The sequence below is a fragment of the Toxorhynchites rutilus genome, chromosome 2 (assembly GCF_029784135.1).
Source record: "Toxorhynchites rutilus septentrionalis strain SRP chromosome 2, ASM2978413v1, whole genome shotgun sequence".
In the NCBI taxonomy this organism is placed as follows: Eukaryota; Metazoa; Arthropoda; class Insecta; order Diptera; family Culicidae; genus Toxorhynchites; species Toxorhynchites rutilus.
Genome location: NC_073745.1, coordinates 256,727,025 through 256,748,231, shown reverse-complemented (window position 1 = coordinate 256,748,231; position 21,207 = coordinate 256,727,025). Strand labels below are relative to the sequence as shown.

Genomic DNA, 21,207 nt, shown 5'->3' with positions numbered 1-21,207 from the left:
ATATATTGAGGGCTCATTTCGTTTTACACGGTTTTGCATAGCAAAATCGGAGATTTCATTTTACACGGTTCTATCGGGAACCTATCTCCAGTGTAAATCGAGGGAAAGGTGTATTTCATTTTCAATACACGAACTAAGCAACTGAAACTTCTAAATTTCTTCGCACACTGACATCAATTGACATTCTTTGTTTCTTACCTTCTGTTGTTGCTTTTCGCCATCATTTGTTTATCGCTTGTTTCAATAGAGATAACGATAGGATAATGGACATTTTTGATATGCATAATTGTGCGTTTTTGTTTTGTTGCAAACTAAATTTGTTATACCGAAACATTGGAAATGTTGCAGAATATATTTGATGATTCAACTATGAAAACACGGGTGTATGAATGGTATAAGGTATAATAGTATAATTCGAAGACGGCCGAGAAGAGATGAACGATCTGCTTCCACCTCTTCTACTGATGAGAACATCAACAAAATTAGAGGAATGGTACTCGGGAATCGTTACTTATGTTTGAGAGAGCTAGCTCGTGGATTAAATATCTCCCAAGAGACCGTTCCTCATATTTCCGTTGAAGTTTCGAGCATTACAAAAGTCGCAGCACAAATAGTTCCAAACGAAATATTTTTTCCAAAAATTGCATCGCAATCAAGTGGCTGAGGACATGTTTGAACGATCTAATTTAGATCCCACGTTTACCCAACGCATAATTACTGGCGACGGGACATGGGTGTGACTTTTTCCTATTTATGAAACTCAAATTATCGCTTCGTCAGACCCGTTTGGACATCATTGAAGACATAAAAACGAATCCCATGCGTGAACAGAAGGCAATTCCGGAATACAGATATAAAAAGTGTTTCGATGACTGACTGGATTGTTCGTAGGAAATAGTGTATTATTTCAGAAGAGGTCTATTCGAAAGGCGATAATACGAATTTAGATAATGAATAAAACATTTCCTTCAAAAACACAAGCTCTCGGTATAAATTTGACAGAATGTACATAACGTATACTTAACTACATTTGAAATACAATCATGAAGTTTTAAAATACTATTTTTACACGCAGTGGGAACTCGTTTCAAATAATTGCATTTATCAAATAACATAGGCTGGAAGGAATGCCTCGGTTAAATTATCTTCCAACGAACAAGATTCAGGTTTAGTTCGTGTGGGAATATTATTGCGATGCATTTCGCAATTAACTTGTCCTGTGGTTAGTTCTGTAATCAGTTATAATCCAACGATAGTTAAGATTCCCATAGCTTGAGCTTAAGCTTGGGTAGACTGTACGTTTCGTAGTTGCTATCCGTGATTGCCCTGAACCAACGAAATTGCACAAACAACACACTGAATGGTGCTTGGGAGTAGCAAACCCAGAGATCCCATATTTTTATTATCTTGGAAACATGTACATAATCAGATATTTCATCACGTGATTACGTGCGGAAAACATCTTCCGGGAACCTAACAAGCTAGCCGAGATAACTCCTATATGTCTGGATACTGTAATATTTCATCATTTTTCTTTGAATTAACGCACATACATACCATAGTAAATTATAAGAGACATTAAAACAGCCCAGCCTGGGCACTCCTGAGCAGTGCTTGGAAATATCTGTATCACATCAATCTTTTCAGCTGAATTTCCGGCCACATTCGATCATTATACCATTGCATTCGGGATACCGAAAATGAACCAACGCCAAACCTCACAATCACAGCAAGCCACTCACAGTTGATTCATCCAGTTTTTTTTCATTCTGTTTTTCGTTCTATTCTGCGTTCACGGAATGTGAGCAAAATAAATTATCCCTAGTTTTGTAATTCATTGACATTAACATACCAGTTCATTCACTATCAGCATCGTTCTCGGACACTGACGAAACGGAGAAATTCGTTGAGGAAGATAAGAAAGTACAGAATGCTCATAATAGTGACAATAAATTAAATTGTTCAAGCATGCAAGGTTTCCGTCTCAGTTAAATTGCTTTCATTTTACATAGTGAATATGCAGTTCCAAATCCACTTGTCAGAAATGCTTCAAAAGAAGAATTCCGATGTAAAAAATACCGTCTTGACTCAAATTTCAAACATTTAATTCTTTTTAAATTCTGAACACACGAACATAAAATGGTGGTGTCCAAGACACGACCGCAATGGGAATATTTCGAGCTTCCTTTTGCAAACGGATCAAACTATGCTATAGGATTAGCGGATGAAATTGCCAACATCCAGCTTTGGCTGACACAGTTTGCATTCGCTGCTTAGATCGATTCTGCAGAATGCCCCCTCGCCGTCCAAGCCTAAGCAATCCTTAGCTGTGAGTGTGCATGCAGATCTTGTTCTTTTGTTGGCATTTCCGCTTGCGCCACCGATTTGCGTTGCCCTTTCGGAGTAACTTCAAAAACAAGTGAATAAGCAAGGCACTAACTCAATGAGAAAATCACACACATATCGGGATACTGAAAATGAACAGTCACAACATTCCTGACAATTCAATGGCAATGAATAAATGTGAATGAATTCTCATGACTCGAGCTTTGAGGAAAGCTCAGAGAGCACAGAATGAATATGAATGAACACAGTTGTAAATTTGTTTGCCGTCGAATGAATGACAGTAGTATCGACAAGCAAAATAAACGCGTTACACTGATAAAAATATATTTTCAATGTTGCTTAACAAGCTCAATATTTCCAAGCTCTGCTCCTGAGATTTAAGGCAATAATGGCAACACTGCTGAATTTGATTTGTCCCAACGCTCTTGTATTTTTGATTCTTATGCACTGAATTCATTTGACAAACACTTCCATATGAAACCACACCACATAATGTATGCTTAAGCGTTTGAAACTCATAAAAGGAAATGAACACTTTCATCACTCATAATGCTGTTGTGTGATAACAAGCAGGGCTCGGCATAGCGATAGTTAACTGAGGATAGTCAGCTGACTATCTGACTGACTATATCCGTATTCAGTTGGAAATGACTTTTGACTTCTTCACGCAGTTTTTCCGCCAAAACGACTAAACAGTCAGTCGGACGTTTAGTCGCTTTCCCCCTCTACGACTCGACTATCTCATTTCATTCTTCCCAGTCAAATTGTCCTCATTGCACGAAAATGCCTCACACGTATAAAATAGCGTGCAGTGTGTGTGCGCTATTTTGCACGCTATTTACTTATACTAACGCGAGGACCTTTATAGCATGCCTGATAACTGTCTAAGTTCGTTGGTTTGGGTTCACGATCGGTAGACAATAAACCGTCCATTAATGGGGTAACTACTTTTTTGCATCAGAAATTGAGTTTTCGTTCCTCTTTATATGGACGTAAAAATAAAATTGCGTACGCGGGTCTAAATTTCGTTCCTAGGGGAGTAGAAATGTGGATTGAAGTCAGTTGAATGAAGAGGCAGATTTGTATTCATTAGTCGCGTCAGTTAGAATAACCACTGACTGAACTAGTTCATCAGTCATCCTCGCTCTCAACGCTAGTCAATTCACATTTTGTTGACGGCTACTGCCGAAGCAGTTCTAATCGAAGCGAAGGTACTGCGAGTAGAGTCGGTCTTCATTTTCCACCTTCGAAGATTTCGGGCCCTGATAACAATTATACGAAAATTGCGTTGTACTTAGCCTGCGTGAATTTGCGCATCTAAACTAACTTTTAAACAAACTTAAATGTATGGAAAAACACAAACACGATTCCGCCTTCACTGTATGAATTTAATTTCAAATGCGATTCAGTACATTTTTCTAAAAAAAAGTCTCGACAACTTGGGTTTCTATCTTCATTTTGCATCACACACATACACTCATCACGAATAAAAAGCATGAACCGACACGAAAACTTACGCGAGCGCGGTTGAATAAACGGACTGTACCGAATATGTAGGAAAAAAAAATTTGCCTGATGGAACTTTGCATTGATATTTTTTGGAATTTGCTCAGGGAATTGAGGTGAATTCCAATGAAATTAATTTCAACGAGAATCAGCGTACACTATTTTCATTGACTGAAACATTTTCTAAAATGGAAAATATAAAAGAACACAAACACTCGCAAAGAGATCAACACGCACTCTGCTCAGTACAAATGCTCAACCCGCTGTGATTCTCGTATTAAGTACGCTACACATACAACGTCCCGTCATGAAGTCAACGTAAAGGAATGAAATGTCAAATATTCTTCCATGGAAATCGTATGGTAGCATTCACATATACAATCACCGGCAACTTTGACGTCGGCAAAATAAGTCCAAGAGAATAGTCGACGGGACGGTGATGGTTACGCTGTATGTGTAGCGCACATTACTCTTACTAAGATATTGTGTTTTTTAAACGCTTCATTTGAAATTATAACTAGGCAAATACGGACCCTTACCTTGCGATAAAAAATTCTCACTGCGGGCTGAACATTTGATCTACCTCTATTGATTGTTGAAGCGGTAGATTGTTGGTGCTGTTGTTGTATTAAAAGAGAAGCAAAAATTGTCATCCAGGTGTAGATAGAGATGTTGCAAAAATATTCTTTCAGGTGTTTTGATTTCATACCCTATTTCGGCACAGACTAAAATATTGCGCAATAATATATAACATCTATGGGCCGCTTAAAACTCCAATCGCGAGCTTACCACCGTTAAACTCAAGAACCGTATGCGTGATAATGTTTGCACCATCGCACGATGTCAAAATTATAGAAATTCACCAAAATTTTCCACTCTAGAAGCCGATTTTGAAATCTTTTCTTGGTCTCAAGTTCTTATCACTCAGAAAGTTTTGCAATGCGAGAAAAAGGTGGTGATCGCTTGGAGCCAGGTCCGGACTATATGGTGGATGCATCAAGACATCCCAATCAAGCTCCCTGACGAACATAACACCTCTTCTGTTGGCCAATTTTTTTACATTTCTGGTCAATCGTTAGCTTCAAACGATGTATTTCAATAAAAAAATATTTTTTGAATAAAAAAATTAAAATATAAATTAAATAAAAAAAAATTGCGCGTAATTTTCTCTTACAGTATGTTACAGTTTAGTGTGGAATGTCACCTGTACAACGAGTCTGAACTTGAAATTGTATGATCGATATTACGCGAGATATTGATCACTAAAGCCAGCTACCGAGAAAACAATAGATTACTTTTCCCCAACCTAATAGATGTGACTGCCCTGTACCTCTGATTCATTGGATTACTCATTTTGGCACGTCATGAAGGCAATATTTCTGTCCGGACGCCATACAGTCTCAACAAGTCTCAGACAAACATGGCCCGGATTTTCTGTTACTTTGACTGAATGAACGAGTAGAGCATAAACTTTTGTAGAAATTTGGGTGATTCCCAAAGCGAAACAAATCGTAAGAGTCAGCTAGGGTTGGATGCTATTCTATGGGAATCACACAAATCTGGTGAAAACGATGAGTCATACAAAAAAGTGATCTATGGGAGAGTTTTAGGAAAATAATTGTGAGATACAATCATCACATCTTTCCTATTTTTCCTTTTCATCTAACATTCTGAACATTTTGGGATCATCTACTGAATTCCATCTACAGGAATAAAGAAATGAAATTTTTGTGTTCCCGATATTGTTTTCGCGTGATTGAATAGTTCCTCAAGTTCACTTGCTTTTTTTGTATGCTGTTCTTTGGATACGTAACAGAAGTTCAACTTCGTGATACATTTGTCATTTTGTTTAACTGCACAATCATACAGCTCTAGTGCTGTTTGGATTGTGTTTCCAAATCATCAATTCAACAATTTTGAAACTAATCAATGAATTTGTGCCGTATTTTGTTGATAAAATAGACAAACTCATAGAACATGACTTTATTTACAAACAGCGGTCTGATTTTTTTGCGAAATTTAAGGGTGTGTCACATCAAACTGCATCACGGAAAAAACGCTGTAGAAATTCGCCCAGTAGACCGATCCTTTTGAAAATTTTAGACAGTAAAATAAAAACTATTAAACAACTTTTGGCATTTTCTTTTGATTCATACTTCGAGCCCAAGCCCGTATGCTCGCACCTTCCTCTTTACCCCGTCCATAAGGTTCTGTACAACGTCAGGTTGTAGTTTTTTTTGAACAGAAATCCATTTTCTCTTGAAGTCCGCCTCCGATTTGACATCTTTTGGGTTCTTCCGGAGGGCCTGCTTCATAATCGCCCAATATTTCTTTATTGGGCGAAGTTCCGGCGCGTTGGGCGGGTTCATTTCCTTTGGAACGAAGGTGACCCCGTTGGCTTCGTACCACTCCAACACGTCCTTTGAATAGTGGCACGAAGCGAGATCCGGCCAGAAGATGGTCGGGCCCTCGTGCTGCTTCAATAGTGGTAGTAAGCGCTTCTGTAGGCACTTCTTAAGGTAAACCTGCCCGTTTACCGTGCCGGTCATCACGAAGGGGGCGCTCCGCTTTCCGCAAGAGCAGATCGCTTGCCACACCATGTACTTTTTGGCAAACTTGGATAGTTTCTGCTTGCGAATCTCCTCCGGAACGCTGAATTTGTCCTCTGCGGAGAAGAACAACAGGCCCGGCAGCTGACGAAAGTCCGCTTTGACGTAGGTTTCGTCGTCCATTACCAGGCAATGCGGCTTCGTCAGCATTTCGGTGTACAGCTTCCGGGCTCGCGTCTTCCCCACCATGTTTTGCCTTTCGTCGCGGTTAGGAGCCTTCTGAACCTTGTATGTACGCAGGCCTTCCCGCTGCTTGGTCCGCTGGACGAATGAACTTGACAAATTCAGCTTATTGGCGACATCCCGGACCGAACTTCTCGGATCACGTCTAAACTGCTTAACTACGCGCTTGTGATCTTTTTCACTGACGGAGCATCCATTTTTGCCGTTCTTCACCTTCCGGTCGATGGTTAGGTTCTCGAAGTATCGTTTTAGTACTCTGCTGACCGTGGATTTGACGATTCCCAGCATCTTACTGATGTCCCGATGTGACAACTCCGGATTCTCGAAATGAGTGCACAGGATTAATTCACGACGCTCTTTTTCATTCGACGACATTTTTCCAAATTTACGAAAAATTGACAGTGAAGCATGGCGAACGTGATCTATACACTCTTATCTGATTATAAGCGAAAGCTGAAGATATAATTCCTAAAAATTCAATTTCTACAGCGTTTTTTCCGTGATGCAATTTGATGTGACACACCCTTTAAAAAAAAAATCTTTGACGCAAGGAAAAATGATAGAAATTTGTGATTCATTCATTCATAATTCAAAATGCGGAACAGGGTTATCACTGGAAAAACTCGCAAGCAAATATTCACCCATTTGAAATATACTACAAAAAAGATGGTAAACTAGAAAACGTATGCTTTATAGTTGTTTCAGAAGTTTTCACACACTACACTGTGGCTGTGCAATTGTTTATAGAAAAATTGATAGAATTTGTCAGAAAAGTAATTGATTTTACTAAAATGACTTTCACGTCCGCTCCATCGGCAGCATACTACAAAAACAAAACGAATTTCGCCAGTCTGTGTAATTTCAAAAAAGTTTACGGACTAGAAGAAGAATGGCATTTCTTTGCCACCTCCCACGGGAAAGGACTCTGTGATGCAATAGGAGGGACTCTAAAACGAATGGCAAAGAGAGCAAGTCTTGCCCAAAATTACGGAAACGCATTCCAAACAGCACCAGAGGTTTATGATTGGGCAGTTAAACAAAATGACAAATGTATAACGAAATTGAATATCTGTTACATATTCAAAAAACAGCATACAAAAAAGGCAAGTGAACTTGAGGAACTATTCAATCACGCGAAAACAATATCGGGAACACAAAAATTTCATTGCTTTATTCCTGTAGATGAAAATAGAATCACAGCTAAAAGTTTTCAAATTCAGTAGATGATCCCGAAATCTTCAAAATTTTAGATAAAAAAAAAATAGGAAATAGGGTAAGTGACCCAATTATGGAGGAGATCTGTCACCAACTGGCAGAAATTTGCGAATAAGTACTCTATTTTAGTTAAAAAGTATACAAAAGTATACTTTTTCTAGCAGTCTGTTTTTGAAGATTCTCACTGATATTTTGATGATTAATTGACTAAATTGTAGAAAAAACATGTTTGAAAATGCCACTTCCATGTACCCATTATGGTAACAGTGTTCCTGGAGATTTGTAATAAGTGTACCTATTATGGTAATAGTCGGTGTCACATGGCAAAAGCATTAATTGGTTTTAAATAATACTTCAATAATAATTTTTAAAACAAACTATGCCTCTGAATCTTATTCCTAGTATGCAATACTATGTCGTTGATTCTACACTCAACAAAAATAATGGAACGGAACGCGAAGTCGGAGTTTTTAAGCGATTCTAGAAACGCTGCCACTTTGTAAAAAAACAACGCATAAAGACGGGTTATACATCATATTAAAGCTTCAAGTTTTGAGATGGAATACTTGAATGCTTCTATCTTTTGTGTGTAGGTGTAGTGGATAACAATACTGGAAAGAAAAAAAAATCGTTTTTTTTTGTTTTTTTAAAGACTTTGAATCGGGGGTCTTCGTAGCCACTTGGTTACGCGTTCGCTTACTAAACGATCGATCGTGAGTTCAAACTCAGGACCCTCAATTGACCATCTTTGTGTTGTTTTAGAATAACTACGTCCAAGCAACCATCATCAGCGATGGAGATCGATCCATGGTCAAAATAAGATCGATTCATCCATACAACTGCTCTGCTCTGCAAGAAACATCGGGCTGCTGTTCTATAAATAACCCAACAATGATCAATATCAACTGTCTCCGCTGTCCGGTCTGCTGAACAATGGAAGAACAGAAAGAATACCCTTACGCCTAAATGGCTTCTACTGTGTAATTTACAATTTATAGAAACATGAACATGTACACGATTAAAACTCGGCTCTGCTACAGCTAAAATGCTAATGAGCCCAATAAATAAATAAAGGGTGTGTCACATCAAATTGCATCACGGAAAAAACGCTGTAGAAATTCGCCCAGTAGACCGATCCTTTTGAAAATTTTAGACAGTAAAATAAAAACTATTAAACAACTTTTGGCATTTTCTTTTTATTCATACTTCGAGCCCTCTGCGGAGTCGAACAACAGGCCCGGCAGCTGACGAAAGTCCGCTTTGACGTAGGTTTCGTCGTCCATTACCAGGCAATGCGGTTTCGTCAGCATTTCGGTGGACAGCTTCCGGGCTCGCGTCTTCCCCACCATGTTTTGCCTTTCGTCGCGGTTAGGAGCCTTCTGAACCTTGTATGTACGCAGGCCCTCCCGCTGCTTGGTCCGCTGGACGAATGAACTTGACAAATTCAGCTTATAGGCGACATCCCGGACCGAACTTCTCGGATCACGTCTAAACTGCTTAACTACGCGCTTGTGATCTTTTTCACTGACGGAGCATCCATTTTTGCCGTTCTTCACCTTCCGGTCGATGGTTAGGTTCTCGAAGTATCGTTTTAGTACTCTGCTGACCGTGGATTTGACGATTCCCAGCATCTTACCGATGTCCCGATGTGACAACTCCGGATTCTCGAAAGGAGTGCACAGGATTAATTCACGACACTCTTTTTCGTTCGACGACATTTTTCCAAATTTACGAAAAATTGACAGTGAAGCATGGCCAACGTGATCTATACACTCTTATCTGATTTTAAAGCGAAAGCTTAAGATATAATTTCTAAAAATTAAATATCTACAGCGTTTTTTTCGTGATGCAATTTGATGTGACACACCCTTTAAATGGGATAAAAAAAAAACTTTGAAAATTAACACAGTGTTTTATAAACCATGTCAATAGTAAATCCAATTAACCTTATCAATCAGCATTCATTTGAGTCCAAGAACGCTCGTGTAGGTCATTTTACTACAGGAAAATGTTTTGATAGAATGAAAAATTTCCCTTTTTCTAATGAATACTTTTTCAATAATGCGATTATACCCAAATCAGAAGGCAGTTTTGAAATTTCCAATAAATTTTGTACAAGACTCATGATTTATTATTCATTATTCGGCCATTTTTGTCTAATTTCTCAGACAGATATTGTGCAACATAATTTTAATATTCAAGAACATCATCCAATTATTTGTATTCAAGATTTGAAAAATTAAGAATTTCCGGGATAATAATCTGAGAGAGGGTACACTCAATTAACTACAAATCAAAAAAGAATTAACAAGCATTATAAGTTCCAGTTATGATTTATCTTCTGTTAATGAAAAATCACTTTTTTTTCTTGTATCCGGTATACAACCGGATACCAAATATTGACCGGATAGGCAGGATACCGAATATCCGTTTCATCTCTAGATCAGACTGTTGTTGAGTGCTTCCCGGTTGGAAAATAACTGCCTGCTCCTCGTTGCTAGGCCTCTCTGCTAAATAAAAAATAAATAAACGCATGAGAGTTGTCATGCATTTTTCGCTTCTCTTCAGGAACTGAACAAAGGATATGAACACGTTCACCTGAGATTTAATTTTCAACAGAGTGGATCAAACAAATATGCTTCGGTCGGACACGTATAGTGCGCCATACTATATGCAATTGCACAGCGTGAAAACGTGAGTTACAACCATAATAGCATAATAACCATTACAAAACAACGTACAACCATAAGAGAAACATAGCTTTTCAGCTTTGCAGCAATTTCGTACAATCATATTAGGAACAAGGCAGATTTCGATACTGCGATAATTGGCATTTAGATGTAAAATTGTATTACCATATATAAAAATACATGTTTATTTCTGTAAAATCGTATAATTTGGTTGAATCACAACATCAAGAAGGTTGTAATGTATGCGCCTACACTGTGTTTACATCAAAACAGCCACTTTACAACATAAAAATCTCATTATTTTGACTGATATTCCTTAGCAAAACACTAATTACCAAGCATCAATGGGACACACTATTTTCGAACTATTTTTTTAACCAATGAACAATGTTTTTCATGGAATCAAGTACCAAAATCGACAAAAAAAAAGATTTTTGATGTTCAAAAATCATATGAGAGCCTTCAAAAATGAGATATGTTTTCTAAACTAGTAAAAAAACTCACTCGTATTACCATAATTGGTACTATTGCGATGATAGGTACATCTACCCTTTATGATGATTGTATCTCTTAGAATATAAGTTAACATGTACATGGTATAAGATCAGATGAATAAAAATGAATTTAATGTCAAAAAATGTCATAAGTTTTATTACATTGATTTTTAATAAAGACCTCTAACACACTCATTAAACATTTTTATTATTATTATTAACTTTTTTTATTTTGGGTTGGATTTTCTGAAATAAACTTAATTTCAATAAAATATTGAAAAAGTTTTTTTAGAAAAACTTTTTTGCCTTAAATATGCACAAGTTGCAATGTATGGAAGAGTGGTAGGGCATATATTTATCTACCATTTCATCAAAATCTGAAATGACCATTTTGAGAAAATCGACTTTTAGTCTACGATTTCTTTCAGTGTAGAATTTCAAAAAAAAATTTTCAGTATTTTTTTACAGAAAATTCAATTATTTTCCTAAAACTCTTCCATCACTTTTTTGAAGGACTTACCATTTTCGAGTAAATGAAATTATAAAAAAAATGTGAAAAATATTTGGCGCTTTACAGTCTAGATAAATTTTCGGAAAACTAAGTATGCTAAGTTGCTTAATTAGGTAAGGTCTTTACGCCCAAAAAGTTTCATTAAGTTGTGACAGGGGCATGCCAACATCTGGTCGAGTTGGCGTGAAATCCGTCATGTGGAGATTAGATCCCATTCACAACATTATTTCGCCAATACCTCCGACTGCAGTATGGGCTACATTAACTCTTGGTTATGTCCTGCTCCACCTGGTTCAATAACCTCGTTTGGTGAAGTTCTCTTCTTGTTGCTACCGGATTTGACGCGAACACCACCTTTGCGGGACTGCTGTTCGGCATTCTAACAACATGTCCCGCCCATCGCACTCGTCCAGCCTTGACAACTTTCTAGATGCCAGGTTCGTCGTAGAGTTGCGTCAATTTCGAGGTTCGAGCTTCATATAAACATAATCGAACGAAAAATTCTCTGGAAATAAACGCCAGTTTGGATGGAAATGATATTGGATATCATTAGCATTGGCATTCGGAACAGTCCCCATGGCACAGGCGGTGAACTGCAGCAAAAATAATGTCAACTGTGAAAAGAATGTGAAAAGGCGATCTAGAAGATCGGTAGGAATATCGGCAACTTACTAACCTGTTCGTGATATTTCAGTGGAACGCTGCGATATTGCGATGTCGATGTTCTCTAGCTTTTGGCTGTTCCAAAAAGATGTCAATTCATCGGACTTAAAAGATTTAAAATAGAAATAAATTTGATGTTGGTAGACCTGTGAAGTGCTATGGCTTACACGGTGACGGAAGAGCGTTAAATTGGGGAGCTGAACCTATTCACCTTATGATTAATCTCGATATAGTCGTTTCAGATTCTCTCTGGAATTTTATAAATTTCGATTCGCTGTTATAATAATTGTATATCGATATTTTGCTCGTGGCAGTCAGTTTCGTCATGATCGATTTTTTCTTACAGATACAAATATCGAGTTTCCCATTCATAACTATAGACTATGTGTTACACATTTGTTTTCATCTCAACGAATAAATTAACTTATTAATTACAATACATTAAAAACAACATGCTCTAAACACACCTTAGAAAACGTGTTCCGTACATTTAGGTATCCATATCCGATACGAGCCCGTGTCACGTAACACAGCACCTCATGTATGTCACCCATCGGGGCTGGTTAGCGGGGGCGGAAGAGCTTCGCTTCGAGTCGGAACGGAAAGAAGTCACATTAAGCGCAATGACAGGCGTTGGCGAATCCGTGCTGGTGGCTGCCAATGAAAGTCACGCAAATTTTGCCATTGGCTCCGCTCACCGGAGTCAAATGGATGATTCTTAACGCTGGTAATACGCTCCGTCGGAAGTGTCCATTGAGGAAAACACCACGGAGTCTCCCCCGGGGTATAACGGCTTAATTTGCATAGAGTGAACTGCTTTGCTGGTGGTGAAACACGATGAATGGTGTAAATGAAGCGTGTCGATAAGCTGCTAATTGCTGTCTGGGGTGGAATTCGTGGGCAGATTTTTCTTTCATCGTTTGGTATCACATGGTATTTCATTATGTGCTGTCGGGGTTATTTTTGAATAAATTGCTAATTAGGTGTGTATTCTGAGAGCTCAATTATTCGGATGTTTATGAGACATTGCAATGAATCATGCGATGTGAAGCATCGTGGCTGTGATTTAACAGAAGATCTGCAAAAGCTATCTGATTTTTTTTGGATTTAAATAATCGTTGGATTTGTAATTATGCTTCCTGTGCTGTCATTTTGATGGTATTGTAAACGTATTATCATTGTGGCGGAATTAGGCTTTCGTATGTGTTTGACTAATTTCATGAGCAGAAGAATACAAACAAAAAATGTTATTGAAGCCGACATTGGTTGATCATTTCTTAAGATTTTGTCTTCTTCTGTCTTGTCACTTCTTAAGATTCTGTCAGATTTAAATAGGCGCCAACGAACAAACCTTTTCAGGGCTCAATGATCAAGCAGAATTCTTCGTTGCCGTCAAATTTCCACGTTTGTAGTGAAATTTGCAGATGGCATTTAGAACATTCATTGTTGCTAAGGTTCGATCAATTAAAACATATCTCGAAACTGGGTATTCACTTGCTATCAAACAAGCGCGGTCAGTGACGAAATTTATTTTTGGCTCAATAGGATTGTGAACATGTAGAATATTCGTCTCAGGAGCCATGTAAATTTTTTGCTTTGCGAAATTCTTGGTGTTGATACATGTTACCAAATAAATTATCATGCAATTATCCCGAAAGTTTGATGCATGTATACAAACTGATTCAATTTAAATCGGTGTCGCATGAATTACAAGTCTTATAGATTTTCAAAAACAGGCTTTACTCCATGAGAGTGGAATCACCATTCGCAAAGAGAAATATGTACTCGCAGTTCAAGGCTAACCAGAACTAGATGCACGTTGCTACAGTTGCTATAGTTGTATCGCGTAGCGCAATCTCTAGCCCCTTTGGAGAGATGACGAGATTCGTTCATCAGATGTGTCATAGTTATTGTGGAAAAATATCAATCAAACCCACGAATAAACATGAAGTGAATCCCCTGAATTATTAAGAACGAATCACAGGATGCGATTAAGTCATTTGTTGAATGTCAATAACCGATGATGATGGTGATGGACAAGGTTCACTGCAAATCCAAGTGTTTCTCACACTCACTTTTGTAGTTATTTTCCTGTTTGCACCATAAGCTCATGGAAGAACATGTGAAGGTTATGAGGGGTGTGCCATACAAATGAAACACAAATTTCTGCATTACTCGAGAATCAATCGAACAAATGAAATGAAATTTGGTATTTGGAGGTTTTAGGGTGCAATAAATGAATCTATGGTGGTTCTGCTATACAAATGAGACACAAATTTTGCATGTAACGTAACGGAGAAACATGTTATTTGCAAGTGGTAGAAAAATCTTGAACTAGAAATGTGTCTGAAAATAATCTGATATTATAATGTCGAGTTTCGGTAGAAGTACTAGGAATTTTATAGTAAAAGGTAATTTTAAAGGGTAGATTAGAAGATCAATCAATGAATAATTCTGCGATTGGACCCATTAACAGCGCTTAGTAAGAAAACGTGGATGTGATAACGAAAAATAAATTTTGGGTGAGACGAAGTTTGCCGGGTCAGCTAGTTAATCTATAAACAATCAAAATACCGCAGCATCGAAAAATCGATAAACCGATTTATCGGAAATCAAAAAATCAGAACACCAAAAGCAGAAAAAACAGAAAACCCGAAGAAATAAAAAATTTAAAAAAAATTAAAATTCGCAAAATCGTTGAATCAAAAAATTAAATAATCAGAAAATCGAACCATCGAAAAATCCTTAAATGAAAAATCGGTGAATCGATAAATTGATAAATCGAGAATTTAAAGATAAAAAATAGGGTGAAAATCTAAAAATCCAAAAATAAAAAAAAAATTAAAAAACGGAAAATAAAAAAAAATCAATTTAAAAATTCAAATACAGGGCGGACTCGATTATATACAGTCTCCGATTTCTTTTCACTGTATATAATCAAATTGTGTATATAGTCGAGTCACAAAAAACATTTTCGATTCTTCCCAAGTCAGAAAACACTTTTCTCACACAAACAAATAAATTAATACAGAATTTCTCAGGAGAGGATAGACGATCATGTTTGATGGGAAAAAACCCTCTACACATATGGTCAGTACGCTACGTGAGACGATTCTTAAAAAATCTCTTGCGTTCTTGCGCTTAAAAGACTAAAAAAACACCATAAAATATAGTTGTTAAAAATCTAAATTAGTGGATTTAATTAACATTTTGGAAGTGAAAAATAACATTTTGAAAGTGTTATTATTTATTTTAGTCCAAAAATTTGTTATAAAACAATTCCTGGTAATAATAATTTTTACTCCACTGCGCTTATAATAGCTAAATCAATTTAAATAAAATAAAAATATTTTTTTCTTGAAATAAGTCATATTTGGAATACATTTTTTTTCAAACCATATATAATCGAATCCAAAATTGTATATAATTGAGTCCGATCTGTAGTTAAAAAATATAAAAATGCTGAAGACCAAAAAACTAACAAAAAATCTGAAACCTGTAAAATTGAAACATCGAAGAGTCAAAAAACGATAAAACAATAAATCAATAATTAAAAAATTCAAACAAATCAATAAAACGAAAAGTGAAAAATTGTAAAATAGAAATAAATTGGAAAATCACAAAAAAAATCCAAAAGTTGAAAAAAAATAAAAACCATGAAATGAAAAAAATTATCAAAAACCCGAGAAATCGAAAAACATAAAAATCGAAGAGTTGAAATAAAGAAAAAAATCGTTAAATAAAAAAATAAGATAATCAAAAAATCAAAAATCATAACATTGAAAAGTCTGAAGAATAAAAAAATCAATTCAATAGGAAATCAAAAATGAAACGAAAAATTGGAGACTCAGAGAATCAACCAAATTCAAAAATTCAAAAAATCGAAAAATCGAAGGAAAAAGGAGTCGAAAAATTAAAAAATTTAAAAAACCAGAAATCAAAAAATCCATAAATCTATAGATCGAAAGATCAAAAAATTGAAATATCAAAAAACCGAAAAATTCTGGAAAAATCAGAAAATTGAGAAATATGAAAAATATAACAAACTGAAAAATCAAATAAATAAAATAATACAAAAATCGAGAAAACTTAAAACGAAAAAAATCCAAAAATATAATAAAATGAAAAATCGGAAAACGATGAATTGATAAATCGATATATCAAAGGATCACAAAGTCGAAAAATCTAAAAATCAAATGGTCGAGAATTCGATAAATCGAAAATTGAAAAAATGGAAAATTGAAAGAATGATTCATCCATTGTCGAATCGCCGCTAGTGCCATGAGTCAAAAAATCGAAATTTTTTTAAAAAATCTGAAATTGATAAATAGAACAATACTAAAATGGCAGAATAGCAAAATAATAAAATACAAAAATACAACAAAAAAAACAAAACTGTAAAATTTAAACATCGATGAGTCGGAAAATCAGTAAAACAATAAGTGAATAATTTAAAAAATCAAACTAACCAATAATTCGAAGAATCGAACAATTAAAAAGTGAAAAATCGAAAATCGTTAAGTCATCAATCAAGAAATCGAAAAATATAAACATCGAGAAATCTAAAAACGAGGAATCAGTAGATCGATAAATCGTATAATCAAAATATCGATGAATCTAAACATCGAAAAGTTTGAATCTAGAAAAAATTCCAAAATGAAAATCGAAAAATCGAAAATAAAAAAACTGAAAAATCGAAAAATTTCTAAAAACTCCTAAAGTTCAAAAATAAATAAAAACCTTACAACCAAAAAAATGTTTAAGAAAATATTAAAAACCCGATAAATCGAAAAAAATTGAAATCAAGAAATCAAAAAGTCGAGAAAACGTAAATCTATGAATCAAAAACCGAGAAGTTGAAAAATCGAAAAATAAAAATAATTCGGAAAAACTAAAATTTGAAAAAGAACGAAAAATTGAAAAATAATCGAAATAAAAAAAGAAAAAGTCGGAAAATCAAAAATTAGATAATCAACAAACGATAAATCAGAACATCGAGAAATCTAATAACGAAAAATTGATAAATAAAAAGATCAAAATATCTAAGAATCGAAAAATCAAAATATCAGGATCGAAAAATCGAAAAACAAATATCAATAAACCAAGAAGACGGAATATTAAAACACCGGAAAATCAAACCGAAAAATCGAAAAGTCTAAGAATCGATAGATCGATAATTAAAAAACCGGTAAACCAAAATATGAAAAATAATAATCATAACATCGAAAAGTCCATAAATTGAAGAATAAGAAAATCGATTAAACGATATTTTAAAAATAAAATGAAAAATTGGAAACTCGGAAAATCAAAAAATCCAAAAATCGAAGAATAATAAATCAAAAAATCCAAAAATTAAAAACTTGAGAAATCTAAAATCGAAAATCTTAAAATCACATAAAATTGCATGATTTAAAACAGAAGTTTGGAAGAGATGATAAAGTAAACAGCTACTAAATTCTAGTAAGTAAACAGCTTACTGAATTCTACTAAAAATGATAACTCAATGCATCGAAAGCAGTTGGTAATATTTTTAGTATCAGTATTCTGTTAAATGAATCAATTGAATCTAGCATATGACACGTGTGCTATACTGGCTCTTCTATCTCGAGTGTGTTCAATAAACTATTTTCGTTGCCTTTATTCGCACATCACTTGGAAACAAGTGTGTCGTTTTCGTTGATAAAAAAAAGTACTTACGAATGTTTTTTTTCTCTCTTTTTTTGCCGTCTGCTTCTCGATTTCCAGTGAACCCTTCGAGACTAAACCGATCCTGGCATCAGCTTTAACCGTAGTAAAAGGCAAACATTCCATGTTAGATGTAGTAAGAGTGGAGACACGTTCTCAAGTGAGTGCAAAGCGATAAACTGAATGATATCGGTATGTGCTTAGAACTAAACTAAATGTGCCTTTATTTTGTTTCAGATAGTGTTCTCGTTCCTGTCGGTTGGCTGGGGCCTAATCTCAGATATCGATATCGAAAGTGAACGATTGCGTGCCATCGGAGGTCAACGATTCGCGCTTTGGTCCGTCCATCGGTTGATTAGCTTACGTACCTACCACGGCAAACTGTCCTACTTGCCGGCGCTAGGTAGTCTTACCACCAGATCCAATTCACTACCCGGTGGTGAAAGTGGTGTTGTAGGCGGAGGAGCTGGGCTTCTGAAGCACAGCATAAGCTACAACACTACCCTGGACTGCCAGGACTGTCGATCTGACAGTATTGGAGGGGGAGGTAGAGGAGTAGACGACAGCCATAATAACTGTGATGCATGCGACACAAACTTCAGTGATGTGCTCTCGCTTGAGACCGGGAATAATCTGGACTCGTTTCGGCCTCGGATTGATAGCTGGTACTCAGCGACGTCCCGAAAGAGCACATACTTCTCCACTGTGGACAGTATTTACGAAAGTGACAGAGCTTCCAATGAGGGCACCCAGGTAGGTGCTAACGTGGTTCAAATGTATGGACCACCTTCCAGAATCCCAGCGCTCACGGCTCCTCTATCCAGTAACTGGAAAACTATCAGCGGTGAATTTGTGATGGTACACGCGGCTTATCAAACCCATCTGAGTACGGATTGCTTTTTCGCGCCCCTTTCCAAATTGAACGACGGTGTAATTTGGTTGCTGGTAATAAAGGCGGGGGTCAGTCGTTCCCAGCTGTTATCGTTTATGCTTGGATTGAGCAGCGGGACACATATGCCAACGCGAGAAAATGAGTTCATTCAGATGATACCGGTTACAGCATTTCGGATCGAACCCAGCGGAACCACCGGCCACATGACTGTGGATGGAGAGAACGTGGAGTACGGCCCGATCCAAGCGGAGATTTTTCCTAGCTTAGCAAAGGTAATGGTACCCAAATGATGCTGAGGCGGAAGATGTGTGAACGAACAGGCTTTGAGCGCACATTATTTTTCGTAGTTAGTTTTTACGAAACGTCTTTACAGTTTGTGTAAAGCTCTAATGTAGAAAATTAGTTTGAATTAGTTGTTAATTTGTTGAGTTATGTTAATACTACAATAAAGGTCAGGAAAGAAAATTTTGATAGATTTACGAAATTGTTGTTTTTCTTTTAATTTACTACCTAAGAATAATCCAGTTGAATATTGGAATAAGTATTGTATAAACTATGGGGCTTTAAACTAACCCAAATCGAATTGATCGTAACATTTGTTAATCTCTATCTCATTGTAGATTCAAACGCTCACACGTTAACAAAAATCATAACAACAAAAACGGTAGATTTTGTAAGAACTGAACAAACGTTGGAAAATAAGATTTTGACTGCAAACCAATATTACATAAATATATTACATACATTTGTACACAACAACCATTGAAAGCAATTGCATTAGGATTAAAGTTAGATGCGATTAATTTTGTACGATACAATTGATAGAAAAAAAAATCAATATTAACCCCTATATCATATGCAAAACGGATCAATTAAAAACTATTCTACTAATACATAGCCAAATTCACCAACGATATAATTACCTGTCATCTTCATGTTTGATTTGACGCTATCCAGTACAAAATGCGTCAATGTTATCTAGTCTGTAACACTATGGTTAATATGTTTTCAGAAGGCTCGCCTCGCAAACTCGAGGCGTATAAAGCAAATCCCTTGAAAGTGGTTAGCTGATTTTGATATTTTTCGTTGAATCTTATTTTAGGAAATCACCACACGAGGTTTAGAAGGTGCATCAATGGTTGTAACATGGTTATCCAACTCATCGTTAATAATGCATAAAGATAAGAAATGTTTTAGTGCAATTTTTGCATAGTACATACATTTTTAGAATTAAAATACATTACGAATACAATTCCATATTAAATTCATAAGAGAATCAGCGTTTTTTTGTAATGAAAGAAAGTCACTATTTCGGCGCTTTAATTTTGCTTCAATATCAGATATATCCCTGAGTGTAACATCTTGTATAAATCTTACATGTACTTACCGATTCCTTTTGTGTTGAAAAAATGTGTTCGAACTATTAAGCTAATTTTAAACGATAGTGGAATGATCGTTACTACGTGAAATGCGTTCCTGAGTTTCGAAATATGATATCCTATTGGTCCCTGAGGTAAGGAAGATATATCTTTCTTTGGCCATTGGTAAAAATGCAATGTAGATCATTTCGAGAGTCACGTCGGTACACGTGAGATTTCTCACTCGGAGTTCTTCTGAGTGTCGGACGACGTGAACGAGCCGGGTTCAATACATGGCGTTGAACAGACTTACCACGCATATATTTGCGGTGATCTTCGCCCAAAAGCGATTGTGGAAATGCCGCGATAAATGAACAAAGTCCATTGTACGTGGAATTTTTCACATACATCGATTCTCTGTCTAAAAATGTTGATGACTTGAAATGTAGTATTATATTATAATGTAAACAGAAGTAAGAAATAAAAGTCAAATATAAGTAAAGTACCTCGATTCTCAGAATACCAATGCCAATGCATGAGGAGGCGATCTGGCGTAGAGGTAACATTCATACCCCTCACGCTAAACGCCACAAGTTCGATTCGTTTTTCCCAACATTCTTCCAAAAATGGCAGTAAAGTGACGAACCAGCCAAAAGTGCTGAATGTCACTAAAATACAGATAAAAAATTCCAATGATAGTCACGCCGTGGAGTGACCGACCGACAAGGCTTTTTTTCTACGATCTCTGTCGAACGAATTGAATGTATTGACGACAATCGATGATTCAATGATACTGATTCAGTTTCTGATTCCGGACGAACACTTGGATCTGTGTTTACTGTGCCTTCCTGTCTAGCAGCACGAAAATGCATACAAATTGCATACAATTCATTTCGTTTTCACCGTGAAGTGAAGTACGTAATCAGGCCCTGTATCTCAGGACGCGTCTTTGCAGATGGTTTCAACGAGGTGTTTGATTGTGGAAAGAGAGGGAGAAAAAAGAAAGAAGAGAGATAGAGAGAGAGAGAGAGAGAGAAAGAGAGAGAAAGCGAGAA

The 21,207-nt window shown here is 36.2% G+C and overlaps 1 protein-coding gene across 3 annotated transcripts in view; it reads left to right on the top strand.

The window, feature by feature from the left end:
- LOC129766601 (sphingosine kinase 1-like) overlaps positions 1 to 20,063 on the top strand; it is a 59,647-nt gene extending 39,584 nt beyond the window's left edge. For all 3 annotated transcript variants that reach the window (XM_055767177.1, XM_055767178.1, XM_055767180.1), the window contains exons 3-4: positions 17,963 to 18,062; positions 18,140 to 20,063. In XM_055767177.1, the coding sequence (XP_055623152.1) occupies positions 17,963 to 18,062; positions 18,140 to 19,084 (1,045 nt within the window). In that variant the 3' untranslated portion in view covers positions 19,085 to 20,063. The remainder of the gene's footprint in view (positions 1 to 17,962; positions 18,063 to 18,139) is intronic.
- Positions 20,064 to 21,207: the final 1,144 nt, after the last annotated feature.